We start from the raw sequence: 17,784 nt of genomic DNA, 5'->3' as shown, positions 1-17,784 counted from the left end.
AAGCAGCCGGTCGTCGGTCGATTGCCATTCTCGGTGGACAAGGAGCATGTCAGCCACAAAATGCAGGCCACCTCCGTATTAAAATGTGTGTCATGATCCCAGTATTTGACATAATACAAAACACGATGTTTACACACATTCTGTTAAGTCCAATGATCCCACAGTTGTCGCAGACTTGTTTTGGCTGATCTCTGGGTGAATGGGAACTTTCTGAAACTCAAAAAGGCTCACACGCCTCTCCCTGGTGCAGCTACAAAAGCCTGCAGCCGTTTGGCTGGCGTGATGCGAAAAATAAATGAATTAATCCGCAAAATCAGCTGAATCCGCCATCCGTCCATCTGCATGCTATAAAGCAATGCTGTATTGTGAGATGCTAACCTGGGTGATGTTACATTCGCATTCGAACTAAACCCGAGACCAAAGGCGGAAGTCTTTTTCATGGCGCGGGATTAAAAAATTGAATATATAAAATGATCGCTTCCACACACATCCAAGCGGTCCATTTCATTCAGGAGCATAAAACACTGCGTGAAATATGAAATAAACATGCTCTTTGGTGTCATACTTAATACTTAGTACTTTTGGTAAATTGTTCCTTTTTGAATATGATATACAGTACAGCCCTTTTACATGAAAAGGCCATTAAATAATCATTACACAGTTGACATTTATGATGAATTACAGAGAAGCTGTCCAAATGTTTTCATTGCTATTCATGAGATGAATTAATAGTGTTGTAGTACTTAAGACTAGTCTCTTTTTTCCTTCTTTCAAATTCTTGGTCTAGTCCAGTGGTTCTTAACCTTGCTAAAAGTAACTTACACCATGGGTTTCACATGTGCATTCGGTCCGTGTCTCTTTTGGTAATTGGATATTACGTTTTGTTGGAATTTAGTCCCCCCGGCCAAAGCTGCACGGGAACGGCGGCAGCCGAACGGAACTTGTGCTTCGCTGTTTACCGCCCCCGTGAGCCAAACCGGGAGGAAACAAAACTCTGCGTGTTCTCTTCTTATTTTAACCCTTTGTACTGACTCCATGTTTCAAAAGTTTGAAGAAGACTCATCAAAAACAGGTTGACAGTTTATTCGTCGACAATGGTCAAAAACAAGGCAAAAACAGATGATGGAGGGACCATTCTGGATCCAAAGCAAGGCTACATAGAAAATGTTTCCGAGCAGCAAAATCTGTGTTATCTCAGGGTCCAGTGTTTTTAAGTCCGTGATGTAGTGGGCCGGCCGAAGGTGTGTCCGGGCGTTGCTTTGGGATCATCTCTCTCTGGCCGGTATCGGGCTGTTCGTTCGTGGATGGGATGTGGTTGCCAATGCGACCGACGCTGGTCTTGACATCACAAGCGCCTGCTATCAACTTTGTTATCCGGGCTGGCGCTACTTGTTTTAGGACAAAGCGCGCTGGTCTTTGTCCTTGTTCGTTTGTCGGGAGAACTGATTGCCAGAGTTGGTGCGTCAATCTTGCTCGTGGCGCACACGTTGGCTTCTGTGATAAGATGGCGTTGTGTATCTATTCTGCTTCTTTAAACTATGGTGTGCTATTTATTTTAGATTAGTTGTGTTAGAGTAGTGCAGTCCTACAGTGAATATGAGAAATGATACTATTCCCTGATTGATTATATTACGTGTGTTTGATTAATGCAAACAGTTAGACGGTGCTTGCAAGAAACGGTACCATTTTTCCTTTTCCCCCTCATGAGCGCCGATAAGGTGATTCACTTTACTGTGTTCAAGGCCACTGAGTGAAGTCTGCCTAAACTATAGTTAAATGAATGTGTTATACTAATGCAAACAATTATATGGCGTGCGCGAGAACGGTACCTTTTGCCTTCAATTTTGAAACAGGTTTGAAAAATAGAAAAACGGCTGGTTATTTGGTTTTCGTTTTAAAATGGAAAAATCAATTGAAATACAGCTTGATTTTCTTGTTTCGTATCTGGAACGAGTAAGGAAAAGTCCCAAAACAGTTTAATTTTTTTATTTTAAATTCTATAACCAAAATAGAATTTAGCACGAGACAAAAATCGAAAAATGGTCTGTATATTTGTTATTAGTTACCGGAAGTTGTCACCGGCAAGAATATGTTCTCATACTGACCAGGAGCTGGCGACAGCTTGACGCCCATATGCCTGCCATCCGAAAACACGGTAGAGAAGAAAAGTGTTTATAAGTGTTAATAGCGCATAGGTGGTGGAGAAATTACTTGTGTCATTGTTTACGTGCGGTTGTGAGATGTCTCTAAAACCCTATTCTGACTGGATATTAGACAGGGCAAAACAAGGCCTGTCTTCTACCGAAATCTCTGAGCTCTTATTGCATGAAAGCTGTGACGGAAGAGGATTTTCGGCCAGAAATGTGAGGAGTTTCTGCAACGAACGTGGTTTTACCCCCGAAACAAACAGAGTCCACCGCGCTACGCTCAGCTCCGTTCCGAATGACGCAACAAAAACGATGCAGATCATGTGCGATGCCCAATGCCCACAGCATACGCTCCGTGTCATGTGGTCCATGGGGGGAAAAAAAGCCAAATACGCACAAAGGCCAATAGTACAGTTTAGTTACAGTTAAATTCAGTTCAACACACACAAAAGCACACAATAATGTGTAATCTAAGTATGCATGCGCGCTAGAGGTAAGATCGGGGCTAAAAAAATCCAGCCCGACCCGACACGGGCCTGCGGGTATTAAAGCCCGACCAGGCCCGGGTTGGACGTCTAGTGCCGTTTACTGATATTTCTCCCAGTTTAAATGAATTGGATGTCTCATCATTGTCAATTGCAGCCAGTTAATTGTGCGTTGCTCTTCCTTGCTAGATCTGGAGCAGTTCCGGGTGACTTGCTTTCAGTTCTGATGATTTTACGGCATTTCGTAGAGTAAATGGAAATGTTTTCATGATTATCGGTTACTTTTTGTTGATTTAGGGTCCCTTCCTGTACATTTTGTGTCCTTTACTGTTGATTTTAGGGCATTATTCAGTTATTTGCTATTTAATGGCCACTTACTGTTGATTTTGGGTCACTTCCTGTATTTTGGGGGCCATTTTAGGGTCACGTCCTTCATTTTTTGGATCCGATGCGTTTGATTCTAGGGTCTTTCCAACATGTATATACATGTAGTCCCAGGGTTACGACATACTCGATTTCGACTTTACAAGGCCGGGGTCTCATCCGCGTTTTTGTTTACAGTCGGGTTTTTTTAGGTCGCCTAAACAGTACCTTATTGTACATTACAGTATCTTTTTTTGTGCTTTATTTTATTAGTATGATGTTTTCTGTCCTTACTAAACATGAAGTTGTTCAGCTTTACGGACATCAAACAAGGCAGTTGTGCTTTTTGGAGCTTTTGGAGCTTCACTTTTGTAAATTGTAAATTTGTAAAGCTGTAACACACATATATATATAGATTTGTGTTCAAAACGTCATGCATTTAAACAATAAAACACTCGACAAAATAATTGGTGTTCAAATGGCCATCAAGTCTTAATATGTAAATTTAGTAGATTAAATTAGCCTAATTTGGCAAACAAAAGTCTATCTTAAATGCTACAAATGCTAACGTATTTACAATTCACATAACAAATCGCTCACACATACGTCCACAAACTGTAGCTCTAAACTTAATTACAAGTGCGTAGACAAACATACAGTATATTAGCTGAAACAACTTGCAGCCTAATTTGAGCCGAACCAGAGTGCAGCTATCCTTTATCCGTGTCAGACGTTGGAGGCTCGTCAGTCATACAAGGCGACAGTCCAGCCAGACCTAACACTTTCACCGGAGGGCAGTGTATCCTCCATCATTAAACAAACTGTAATACTTTCTGACTTTGTAGATAGTTATTTTGAGATTTAGGGGTACTTAAATGGTAAATTCCGATTTATGCGGAAATTTGGGTTACATCGCCAGCGTAGGAACGGAATACGTCCCTAACCCGGGGAGTACCTGTAAAGCATTTACCAGGTAGGCATTGTGGTAGTTAGAAAAAGATAAAAAGACAGTTTTCTGTTTATACATAACTCATACATTTTGGGGTAATCCAGTGTCCCTTCCTGTGCATTTTCGGTCCTTTACTGTTGATTTTAAGGCATTTCTCGGTTATTTGCTGTTCATTGATCACAAGTCACTTTAAGTTGCAATTCCTGGGTCATTTCCTGTTTATTTTGTGGCACTTTCAGATTATTTTTGGGGCAATTCATCTTTTTTTGTGGAAATTAATGACCACCAATATGTATTTTTTTTTGCAGGTGCAGGTTGGAAATTGACAGGACGTAGGAGAGAATGGAAATATTTTGTGGGAATTGAATGTGCCATTGGAAATGAATTCGGCCATTGAAAATGCATGAAGCAGTTTTTGACTTTTTTAATGAAATCTTACAATTTTGCCAAAACTGGATGATAATGTTTGTGCACCTTGAGTTTTTTTGTTTAAAGCATTCCTACAATGAATCAGACACCTTGTCTGCAGGAAGCAATTTATCTATTGTAAGCCAAAATGGTTATTAAAAATGCAGCAGCCCAAGGAGAAGCTGCAACATTCCTCGCCTAGCTAAAAATAACAACGTTAGTTCGTTCCGCATATCTGTGTGTAGCGCTAATGTTGTTGTACGAATCAATGTTCTGCCGGTGTTTAGTGTTTTTACACTTGTTCGGGTTACAAAAAAATCAAGACATTTGTGAATAGACTCAGATGCAGCCTTGCAATCCACAACAGGCTTTTTATTTTTCTCGCCATCACTGATGCGAGTACATTTTTCGACAACATCAATCTTCAGAGCCACCATTATTTCTCCGCCCAAAGATGATTGCGTGGAAAATATGTCCAAAAATCAATTTCAAATCTGTATGTGCGAATGTTGTTTTCCCCAAACGTCAATAACTTTGAAATAGAAAAATGGAAAAACTTGACGTCCGTGCACGAACGTGTCGTGACAGAGGAGCGCATGCTACTAAGTACACTGAATTCGATGGTTTTTCATGTTTTTTGTCAGTCATCCAACTTTGCTGCAACCACACGCAACGATTTAACCCCTTGTAGCCAGAGTTTGCATTTAACAAATATACATGAAGCATTGGAGGAATAAGTAAGTATTTTTCGGACTATAAGTCGTAGTATTTTTTCCAGTTAGGGCAGGGGTGCGACTTATACTCTGGAGCGACTAACACATTATGATATCATGTCACTTGTTATTTTCCCACTAAACCACAAAAGGGCGCTGAAGGCCTGTGTTTCAGTGATCAAATTTCCCCCCAAAATGCCGACTTATACAGTGATACCTCGAAATACGACCCTTTCGACAAACGACGTAAAAATTGACTTATCATTTGTCTCATCTACTGTATGACGACATGCTCGAAATACAATGCTTTATTACATCGTCTCAAGTTCATGATTTTTCCGCAAGAGGGACGGACGGAGATTTACTTTTAGAAAATCAACATTGGTCCCAAGAAGGTTAGTACAGGCTGTGAAAAAAGTGACTCTTACAATTGAAATTAAGAAGGAAAGAGTGAACTGGCTAGACATAGCGCCCCCCCCCCCCCACACACACACACACCTTCGTACCCACAACTGCTGTCTCGTCCAATAAACCTATTTGAATGAAGTTGATTTGAATGATTTGAAGTTTACCATTACTAGACGAATTCGCTGCCATTCACTTCAAATGGATCGGACGTCTACTAAAGATAAAATTATTTCAATTCACAGCAAAATGATGATTGGACCCAAGTCCAACCCAAATCCGTTCATTTTCAGACATGGCATCAAATCCCTGGGGCAGTGAGTGAGCAAATGAAAGGTGTCATTGAAGAACGATTGTAGTCCGCTTCTCCACGATATGTTACTCAGCCCGAATGCATTCAAACATGGTTTCTTGAAACTTTTAGACTCCAGATGACTAAATCTTACATGGCTACAACCCAACTCTCCACAGGTTGGGCATGGAGCACGACGGTCAAGGAAACCGCTGCGGGGACGAAACCACCATGGGCAGCGTGATGGCTCCTCTGGTCCAGGCGGCCTTCCACCGCTACCACTGGTCTATGTGCAGCGGACAAGAACTCAAGCGATACATCCAGTGAGTCAACACTCATTGTTTTTCACGTCCATCTTTCCCATTTGTGCCATTATTTCCTGTTGATTCGAAGCTTTGTTTTTTCCACCTGGTCAGTTGATGGTTTTTGTGAGCTTTCAATTATATTTAATGGATATCTGAAAAGATGTGCCACAGGGATGACGCTCTTCATTTGGAACCTCTGTAAAATCCAATCAAAGTTAAATCATCTTGTCGGAAACCACTGCCTGGATTATTTGGAGAAGGTTTATACAAAAAACACATATATTTTTGGGGCCAGGCAATTCGAACACAATTTATTCGCGATTAATTGCAAGGGATTAACTGCGATTAATCGTATATTCATTAACACAATCGTATTTTGGTTTCAAAAGTATTATTTTTCACACTTGTTGTAAATGTTTTAAATTATAATACAATAATGACACGTTTTAATCATTTTTATTTGCGTGAGATTCATGGCGATAAATCGCATTGACATCAACAAAATGCAATAATGAATCATAGTATTTGGCACTTATTGTAAAAGTCTATTGTAAAAGTCAAAAGAAATATTTATTTTACTTAAAATTAGGGCTGTCATACGATTAAAATTTTTAATCGAGTTAATCACAGCTTAAAAATTAATCGTAATTAATCGCAATTCAAACCATCTATAAAATATGCCATATTTTTCTGTACAATAAATCAACAAGATGGCATTAACATTAACATTCTGTAAAAGCGATAAATGGATGGAAAGACTTGTAGTTCTTAAAAGATAAATGTTAGTACAAGTTATGGAAATTTTTTATTAAAACCCCTCTTAATGTTTTCGTTTTAATAAAATTTGTAAAATTTTCAATCAAAAAATAAACTTGAAGCTCACCATTGTTGATGTCAATAATTACACAATGCTCATTGTGCTGAAACCCATAAAATCAGTCGCACCCAAGCACCAGCAGAGGGCGACAAAACACCAAAAAACACAAGTAACAAGTGGACATGACAGTGTGCTGTCATTTAAATCTGTTTGAGAGGGCATGTGCGTTAATAGTGTCAAATGTTTTAACGAGATTAATTAAAAAAAATAATTACCACCCGTTAACGCGATAATTTTGATAGCCCTACTTAAAATACAATCATTACACCTTTTAATCGCTATTAATCACGGGAGATGAAGTGCGATTAATTGCATTGTCCCACACACAATTGGATAATAAATTCAAAAGTAGTATTTAGTACACTTTTTCTTGAAAGGTACTGCAGTATTAAAGAAATATTAGTTATATTAACTCATTCAGAATGAGGTAGTGTGCGGTTAAAATACTGTGTTAATTATTTTAACCCCGATAGCTCTTGAGTGTGCATACCAAGCTTTAATATGTTGAAAGAAAAAAAAAAAAAAGTCTAGAAGAAAAACTAGTGGCTATTGCACGTCCTCACATTTGGATTGCCACCCAGCTGTAAAACAATCAATTTTTGAGTCAGCGAAGCACAGCGAGCGCAATCGACCGATGTGCGCGCTCAGCGAGAAAACTCACAAGCGGCGATTGAAACGCTCTGGTGGGAGAGTCTTCTGTCTTCAAAGCAATTTCACGTGTGCCAGGAGTCGACGGTGGCGCCCAGGAACCAATGAGACACTTGGGGTTTTAATGTCACCTCGCATCTGAGGCAGAAAATCGAAGACACCTGTTAAACATTAGATACTAGTTCTGTGCATTATGGGTAAAACAACTATCACTTATTTGGAAATTCTATAACACGTGAAAAAAAAAAAGATTCAACAATTATGAGAGCTTTTCCCCGCACTTGCTTTATTTTTGAATTGACATTAACGTGACCTGCCACAAATGTTAAATGCATCAAGTAGTGCTGCAACCTAAAATTATCCAGTGCAAATAGAAATAGCACATTAGCATACAGGTTTTTGCTCAAATGTAAAGATTTAATTATTAGGCCCAAACCTGGGTGACTAGGTGCCCCAGGCAAAGTGTAGCTAGGAGCCCACCCCCCAAAAAAAAAAATATTTTTAGGGCTGTCAAACGATTAAAATTTTTAATCGAGTTAATTACAGCTTAAAAATTAATTAATCGTAATTAATCGCAATTCAAACCATCTATAAAATATGCCATATTTTTCTGTAAATTATATATTTATTCTTTAAAATAAATTGTTGGAATGGAAAGATAAGACACAAGATGGATATATACATTCAACATACGGTACAAAAGGACTGTAGTGGGCATTTCACTCTACTGTCATTTAAATCTGTCTATGCTGTCCTCACTCCGAAGCGTCTACTTTTTCCAAAGCTAGACAGCTAGTGAACGACGCCTTAATAATTAGACTTCTTCCTTTTTCATCTGATTTATTAATAAAATGGCCTCAAACCATTGTCCTCTTTAGACCGTTGTAAAACTACAAAAAAAAGTACACAAGCATTGCATTAGCAACAACGTTAGCTTAGCACGCTACACAGGTTCACTAAACATAAACAAAAAGCGTCTCATACAAAAAATATAACATTTCGCTTACTAACATAATATGTACATTCTTTACAACAACCATACTTACGGACAAATCTTGTCCAAGGATCATATAAGCACAACATTATTAGCCCGAGACGTCGTGCAGCCATAATGAACTGGAAAGAAAACAATAAACCATGTCGCAAAGCGACCACAAGAGTTCGCTGTTGGACAGCACAAAAAGTCTTGCTGTAAAACTTACCAAAAGGCAGAATACTTTCTGAGCGGGACATGTGCGTTAATTGCGTCAAATATTTTAACGTGATTAATTTAAAAAATTAATTACCGCGCGTAACGCGATAATTATGACAGCCCTAATTTTGCCAAAACACTGTAGACGCTTTTGTTTCTAAATATAAATGAATAGCAAATTATCTTTAAAGCACTTGTTGCATTTTGTTCATCCAGTAACACAGGCACTTTCATGTCATTCTCTTGAACAAATAGCCATAGAATTCTCAACACTGTTTGCCTGTTGGGCTTCATGACCACTTGATAGTGCCATAGAGCAAATGAACCACCATGAAATTATGAATCAGTTGGCTGCAAAGCTTCATTGGTTCAAGAAGCTTCATTTGGCTATTACTCCTCAATGTAATCTCTCACTTCCTTTGGGAGAGACAACCTTTGCTGCCACCTGCTGTCAACACTGCTGCTTACAACATGCCTCATGCTTCCCAGCATGCATTGCAGCACTACAGATGTAAATAACATTTAAACAAGTGTTGCACCGATACCATTTTTTTGTTCCTGATACCGATATCAATACTTGGCGGTGTCGTCTCGGCCGATAAAGATACCATTCTGATACGACTCCGTTTGAGATTTATATACTGTAGCTATATACTGTTCAAATAACGAGCTACATACTAGATGTGAAATCATTACTATCATGGCTTTGTCAGGCTGCTGCTTACCTTTGTGAAACGGGAAATAGACTAATACAAAGTGAAGCCAGTATAACTTTTTATTGCATACCTGGTATGGCTGACAAATAATAACAATCTAATAATAAATGACCAAAGCATCCTGTCTCTCTATTAGCCTCCCTCTCTGGGCACCAGCAGCAACATAACTCCGTCATTATAGCAACGCACAAATGCAAGCAGCGCACGAGTGAGTCTCTCTCTCTCTGACACACACACACAACTTGGCCACTTAGCTTAGCTTACTTTGCTTACTTCTACGGCACTTTTGAAACAGGTCTCAAATTACTGCAGCATTTCTTTCAGTAAAAGACAATAAAAGTAAAGTAGACGAAGTGAACAGACCTGGGTTTGTTGTTGCGGTCCAGACCAGACCCCTTTCTTTTGGTGGCAGTTGCTGCTGTTGCAGCCTCAAACTCTTTGTGGTCGTTCACAAGTTTCAACTTCAAATGTGTTATCAGGGTCGAGGTATTGAAACTGGCCGATTTAACTCCACCTCTCGAAACTTTTAGGCCGCAAATCTTGCATGCTGCCATTGCACTCGACGAAGTTGTTATGCTGAAATATTCCCAAACCGCTACTGGTATCGGAATCGGAGCAACAGTAATTTAAACTTCATATTCTGTGCTATTTTTTTAGTTAGTGTTTCTGTTATTTCATTAATTGCTAGTTATGCTATTTTCTGTTTTGTTATGTGATAATTTTAGTTTCCTTTTGAAACCATCAGTTTCAATAACCTTTGATTAAATCACCTGCTCTTTACCAATATTTTTTTAACTGTAAGGTGCACGTGACTATAAGCTGCACCCACCAAATTTGACACCAAAACGGCATTTGTTCATAGAGAAACCGCACCGGGCTATAAGCCACAGCTGTCCTCACTGTATTATAGGATATTTTCACCAAAAGATATTAACCGGTAACACTTTATATGACAGCGTCGACTTTTTAAAATTGTGTAGATTATGTTCTGTGTTGATTATGGGTTGCTATTTTTGATTGTCTTGCGTGCATTACTCACGTACAGTTGAAAGGAGAATCCAATTTGCTGACTATTGGATGTATACAGGGACCTCTTGAGGCCAAATGGTACGTGACACATGGAATCTCAAAATGTAGCAAGTCAGCCCTAGTTGGGCGCGATCTGCTGGACAAATTGTGCATTGCAGGAACAGGTCTATTTAGGCGATAATGGCAAGAGATACAGCATGTAAAATGTTGAAAGTTTTATATCGTTTTGGGGAAATGATATAACAATTGGTTAATCTGATTCGATACATTAATGCACTGAATTGAATCATGGCAAACTTTAGTGCTTTTAATTTTTTCGATTAGTTTGTTGACTCTGTTGTATTGTTGTACGTAGGTTGTTGTTGTTGTTGTAAGTTAGATAAAGAATGGAATCAAATATTTGGTATTAAGGGCCTCAAAATTTAGATTTTGGACAATTTTTAGGTCAACAAAGTCTTTAAATGACAATCAGAATAGTTATTCATTTGACAATCAACTTGTTGTTGAATAATTGTGGCTGCCCTTTTTGGCAGACGATGGCTTTTTGAAGGAAATCATAACTACACTGTGAATCGCAATATTGTCTCAGTGTCCTAATAACCAATATGGTATGATCAGACTAATGAAATATTTGCTTTACACCCATCGCCACCAGCACGTACGACTGCCTGTTGGACGATCCCTTCAAGCACGACTGGCCACAGCTTCCCGAGCTTCCTGGGATCAACTACTCCATGGACGAGCAGTGCCGCTTCGATTTTGGCGTGGGATACAAAATCTGTACCTCGGTGAGTATCAGCGCAACTTGACGAGAACTTGTTTGTTTTGTAAACACCGCTCACGCGGCAAGTTGTGAGAGTCCCGCGGAGGGATGCGTTGATATGCTCACGCTCACTGCGTCATTTGATCTTCATTTGGAGTGATAATTAAAGGAATACTCAGAGAGCTTGTCTGAATGTTAAAAGGGTTGTTGAATGGCATTTTTAATTGTTAGGGATGCGAAGTGGGATATATACAACGGAAAGTGACTTCAGAAAACAAATGACAAAATTAACTCATTGGCTGCCATTGACGGTGCTAGATGTCAAATCCATTTTGACTAGGAGGGGCGAATGAATCTTTGTTCGTTGGCCCCTGCCAGTCAAAATGAAACTGGCGTCTAGTGCTGTCAGTTGCCACGTTTACATGGAGCCAAATATTCCAATTCCAATCGGAATATTTGTTCAAACCGAATAAATGTGTTCCATATAAACACCTCATTCGGAATGAACAGGCCCAAACCGAATGGAATTTCATTCCGATTCACAGGGGTGGAATATTCCTTTTCCCAAACCGATTAGAAGTAAAATTATATCATGTAAACAGGGAAGCGGAATGGTGTCTGGTTGCGTTCTTTCTGCGCATGCTCTGTACTGACGTGGTGACGTCACTTGGTGACGTAAGTAACGTCACTTGCAACATGGCTTCCAAGCACACGCACAGCGCACCCATACAACTTTTTAAATGAACGGCGTATCATTCTGAAGTTTTGTTTCCACTCGAAAAGTTAAAACAGCAGCTGATCTGACGATCGATCTCCATGTTTTGCAACGTGACGCTTTGTTTTGATTAATCTGCGCATGTCAGACGGCAGTTGTCAAACGTCCTTTCGGAATAAAGGCAGTCACATGTAAACGCTGGATCGGAATAGATGAAGTGACATGTAAACAGCTGATGTGAAATTTCCATTCGGAATGATTTGAATCGGTATGAATAAAAGTCAGCATGTAAACGTGGCTAATGTCACTGAAAAATGAGTACTCACAGCCAGTCCTCCCAGTTTAAACTAGAGAAGCCAAATTTAAAGCATTGGCATATTTGGTATAGGCCCCCTTTTAAGAATAAAAATATAGAAAAATTCCTTTGAGCTTGGAAATTTTACCTCATTACCCTAAAATGTTATGACCTCTTCCGTAATATATTACAAACATATCTTGCAAGTTTGATAATAATCCTGTTATTTGTTCTTGAGTTTTGGCGAAATTCCTTTTCTGACCTCTGTGACCTTTGACCTCATTACTCCAAAGTCACTTGCACCACTACTTATTTCAAGTATATCCTACAAGTATAATATTCTCCTCTTCATTCTTGAGTTATCACAGAATTCCTTGTCTGACCTGTATGACCTTTGACCTCATGAACTATCCCCATCCGCTCCTCCTAGTCTAAATGAATTGAACATTGAGCACCCTCAATAGCCGCCTATGAGTTCAATCAGTGCACTTTAAAGGTTTAAATATTGACTTTTCCTATGTTTTATTACTTATTTTTTTGTGCTTGGTGGCTAGCGATATGTCCAACATGTAATGTTGCATTTTCATTCATACATTTATCGAGCCAATTTAAAAACAAATCCAATTTATTTTTGCTCCTGGTCAGCAATTACTGTCTGCTTCGGCAATCATAGCCACGTAAACAATGTTTATTTGCTTAACCGCTACTCTCCGTCATGTACTATGTACTTTAAGCAGTATTCACGCCTCCATTACATGCTTGACATGTCACGTGATGCCATTTGGTCGCTTTCTAGTAGCAGCGAGGGATGAAATGCGCTCAGTTCACCGCGTAAACAACCGCGTTTTACCCTGCCCATCTCACCTCAGGATGTCTCATTATGTCCTCTAATCCTAAACCTACAGGTTATTGATGAGATTTTTTGCCCTTAAAAGCTTTTTTAAATTCAGTCCTGCTTTCACGGCATCCTCCATGAAACATGTTACCACGACATATCCAAACGGCGCTTCTTTTTAAGGTTTCTCATTTTTTTCTACTTTTGTGTCTTTTAGTTCCGTACGTTCGACCCATGCAAGCAGCTCTGGTGCAGCCACCCCGACAACCCTTACTTTTGCAAGACCAAGAAGGGCCCACCGCTTGACGGGACTGAATGTGGACCTGGGAAAGTATGGCTATCTTTGTCTATCTAGGTCTATACAGTATTATCTATGTCTAGGCCTTATTTAAAATGTGTAATTGACGGTGTAACAATACCTCGATTTGGATTGTTAGATTATTCAGTGAAGCAACAATCATTGAAAAACATTCAATAATACTCAATATTGTCAACTTTTGTTCAAAAGAATGATTTTCAGTCAAATGTCTTAAATGTTGCCACATAAAAATGGTCCAAAAAAAAGTCCTAATTACTCTGTTTTTTAATTCCATCTTGTGAAATGGAACAGATTATGTTAAATATGAATTTATCATATTAATTTAATTGAATCGGATCAAAATCGTCTGTTATTACACTTTGCAATATCAAGCAATATCGTTCTGTTTTTCAAAGAATTGATATCGTATCGTTATGAAAATGTCAAATACTTGGTCAAATTCATTTTTAAAAGACCACTGGAATATATCCTTAAAAAAGTGGTCTCAGACTTACAAGCTAGGGGCCAGTTGCGGCCCGCAGGACAGTATTTTGCAGTCGCTTACTTGACATTTATTTGAAGCGTTTGAGTGGCCCCGAGCATCAATGCCCTGGGCTTTAACACTTACAGTTAGTTACTAGCTAGCACAACCCAGGCTCATAACAGTTTACGTTACATGTTTCTCAAAAAGTTAGCCCTGTATATTAGCAACAGTGAAACATAATTCCAAGGGACAATGACTGAAAGGAATATAGGAAGAAGGGGTGCAGGGGCGATTGGTTTTACTGTACATGCACAAATAAAGTTGCAATTAGAGCTGTCCGATAATGACTTTTAAGCGATAGCCGATATCCTGTTATTGTCCAAATCCCAAAATACGATGCCGATATCAAACCAATAATGATATATGCCTGATATTTATTATTCATTTATAGTAGTTCTTCCCCGCGTCTCTCTCTGTATCTGACAAGTCGCGTCACCCTGCACACACACACTGCAGGGTGTGCAGGAGAAAGAAAAAAAAAGGACTTAATTGGCTGACATACTGACATGTGATCAGCATGGCTAATTAGCTGTGATTGGTTCAAACGCACCTTTTTTTTTTTTTAGAACAACATAGAATAGAGGCTGGAAAAAAGCTTGTTGAATTAAAGGGGCAATGCGACGGAAAATTGATGAGATCTTTAAGAGAATGGAAAGAGTTGATGAGGTTTATTTTATTTTCGGTGGTTCAGAACATCTTCCATGTTAATGAGCACTTTACTTATTTTGTTTATTTATGTAAGGCTCTTATTTATTTCCTTGTGATAAAAAAAATCAATGCTTGCTTTGTCTTCAAAATATATTCAATTTCACTGTGCATAATGTAATCACATATCTTTATAATTTTTTTTTTTTTTTTAAGTGTTGATATTAGCTTCAATTTTAAAGTACATCCTATGTTCTAGAATAGTTAAAATTGAGGTTTTGCTTTTAGATTTGAGGAAATATAAACGTTAGATGGAGGTTTAGATGGAATTTTGTAAAAAAAAAAAAAAAGAAAAAAAAACTTTTTGAATGGAAATCAGTTTCTCATTTCTGCCTTGTTCCAGTGTAATGCATCAGCCCAAGGCACACACTGGAAGGCTCAGAACTGTGAGGGGGACATGCTAACCACTGTGTGTGTGTGAAACCTGTTGTGTTTTATTGTGTGTTATATTTATAACTGCCAAAAGCGGTTTCAGCATTTCAGTGGTTTTAGGAGGTATAAGTATGCAATCAGTAACTACCACATAACAATAAAAAATAATGAATTAAAATGAAGTGCAGCAACATTTTAGCAGCCATAACAATCTATTTCAACATGAGGAAATATCCAATTTTTTGCAATCGAGAGAGCAGAGAGATAGTAGAGGTTAGATCGGGCCTAAAAAATCCAGCCCTACCCGACACGGCCCGCTGGTATTGAAGCCCGACCCGGCTTGGAGTGACGCGAAAAAAAAAAAAACGCAGCAGCAGCATTTTCATTTATTCGAGTTGGCAGAAAAAAAAGTTTTCTTTATGTTTAAATATTCTACATATTTTTATGATTATTATAAAAGCATTTACACAACGAAGTAACGTTGGGAAAGTTTAATATAAAAAAAAAAAAAAAAAAACGTGATTTTGCAGACACACAGAGGAGAAGATTCAAAAGGATCACATTTGTGTTGCCTTTGTGTGCATAAATAAAAGTGTCTTTCGTAACAAATCGCAAGCGCCACAGCGGAGGAGAAGAAGAAAAAGCTGGTGGCGCCACTGCGTTCATGTGCGTGCACAAGCAAATGCACAATACAGAGAGCCTGCTCTCGGTTTTATCCCTTTTTTTTTTTTTTTAAATTTTTTTTAAAAAATAATTTATTAGTCCGGCGCGGCGGCCCGACCCGACCCGAACGTGAATGCTTAACATTTTGGGCCCGACCCGTCCCGTTCGGGTTTGGGCACAAAATCTAACCTCTAAGAGATAGGAAATAACATAACAATGGCTGAAGCGGAGAAAGAGGGAGCGAGAAAGATTATTGATGCACCTAAGACATTGAAAGTAGACATCTGGAGACATTTTGGCTTCTACGAGGTTGGTGGAAACTTGACCAGAGTTATACGGTGTGTAAAAAGTGAAACATGAGAATAATAATACAAATGGGTTAACCAAATCCGTTGCATCACCGGAATTGCGCAGGGAAGATTTTTGAACGTACTTATATATTTTAAAATGCGCTGAATCGATTCGGCTTGTTGCCCACATCGAATCGAATCGTCCATGCCCCGCATTGGGATGCATCGCCGCATCGATTATTGTTGACACCACTACTTATTCTGTCCACAAATTGACGGATAGCAAATCAGGCTCTTAAGAGAAGTCAGACACTGTAGTAAAGTTGAATTGGCTTTCATCTTTCTCTTGACAAGAACACTGATACTTTTCTGCAAAACTGAAAACAACAAAACGTGTCAATAATATGAAATAAAGCCACAAATAAAGAAGAGTATGCACCACGTGTCAATTTGAATAATAGCTGGTAGTACAGTTTGCAAGCAATGAAATATTTGTAATCGTAGTTCACCACAAATGCCAACAAAACAAAATACAGTGATTCCTCACTACTTCGCGCTTCAAACATCGTGCCCTCAGTCCATCGCGGATTTTTCAATTAAAAAAATAAATAAATAAATGCAGGATTTTATAAAAATGTCCCATCTGATCACGTACAGGCTCTCACTCTCCCTCCTGAAGCTTTTCTTTCTCACCAGGTAGCTGCAGCTTGTTAAAGTTAACGATGAGTGACAGGCGAGCTGCTTTGACGTTGCCAGCGAACTACCTTTCAAAGGCGCCAACTCGTTTAAACATTGTCTCTAGTGTGCTATGGAAACTCATTGTGTTGTGTAGTGTGCTGTTCTATGCAGCATGAGTTGATTTTAGAGGACTCACTCAATGAAGCATTTAATAAAGTGACATGATCCAAACACTACTACGATGCAAGCTGACGTACTCTACGTACAATATGACAATGTCATACATTGTGAACATGAGACAGAAACTATCCCAGATAACAAAATAGAACTGTAGCTGACATGGGCCAGATATACTGCGAATTTCTGCACAACTTCGTAAAACGAATCCGCCCCAGTGTCTTTTTCAACAATGGCCCAAACTCGGTAAGGGGTCACTTGCCGGATCAGCAACCAGTTTTGGGCCAGAACTGGTCCCAAGCAGCAGAAAAGACATTAATGTATGGCCCGGATATGGCACGTTTCCCAATCTGGGCCAGATTTGTATCAAAACGGTTTTCAGCATTACATTTGGGGTCCATTCTGTTCAATGTATCAGACTGTAATGGGTTTATATTGCAAATTAAATGTGTCTATTAAAAACAATAATGATAAAACTTCTTTTTCATGCCATTTATTAATGCGAACACATCGTATTAATGCGACATACAACAACATAACAATACAACATTGTTTTTTCACAAAATATTTTAATTGAAACAAGCAACTCCACATTAAAGATGACCCATGTTTTAGACTGTAAACAAATTGTATTTCTTAAGGTTCTGGGGTAACGGGGGACCTAAGCGCAGAGGCAAACTAGCAGTGGTAACAAGAGTTCAATGACGATAAGAGGGTTTGGTAGATGGTGTCCAAAGAATCTGGTGGGCAGTTTGTTGATAGAACAGGTGAACGGGGAGGCAGGCATTTTTTCAGGCAAACAATACAGGATCTATGGGGGGGGGGGCACAAAAATCAGCTCAGTATCAGGATTACAAGATTCTTCGTTAGCTGAAAGTCACATATTTGTAGGTGAGTCGTTGATCTGGCGATGATGTGAG

General features: G+C 39.0%; 1 protein-coding gene across 2 annotated transcripts in view; it reads left to right on the top strand.

Moving 5' to 3' along the window:
* The window catches only part of adamts3 (ADAM metallopeptidase with thrombospondin type 1 motif, 3), a 278,467-nt gene that overhangs the window by 196,562 nt on the left and 64,121 nt on the right, over positions 1–17,784 (top strand). For both annotated transcript variants that reach the window (XM_057832049.1, XM_057832048.1), the window contains exons 9-11: positions 5,942–6,085; positions 11,185–11,317; positions 13,355–13,468. In XM_057832049.1, the coding sequence (XP_057688032.1) occupies positions 5,942–6,085; positions 11,185–11,317; positions 13,355–13,468 (391 nt within the window). The remainder of the gene's footprint in view (positions 1–5,941; positions 6,086–11,184; positions 11,318–13,354; positions 13,469–17,784) is intronic.

This window comes from Corythoichthys intestinalis, chromosome 3, assembly GCF_030265065.1.
Source record: "Corythoichthys intestinalis isolate RoL2023-P3 chromosome 3, ASM3026506v1, whole genome shotgun sequence".
NCBI lineage: Eukaryota > Metazoa > Chordata > Actinopteri > Syngnathiformes > Syngnathidae > Corythoichthys > Corythoichthys intestinalis.
Note: the sequence above shows the minus strand (reverse complement) of the source record. Positions and strands in the feature narration are given on the sequence as shown.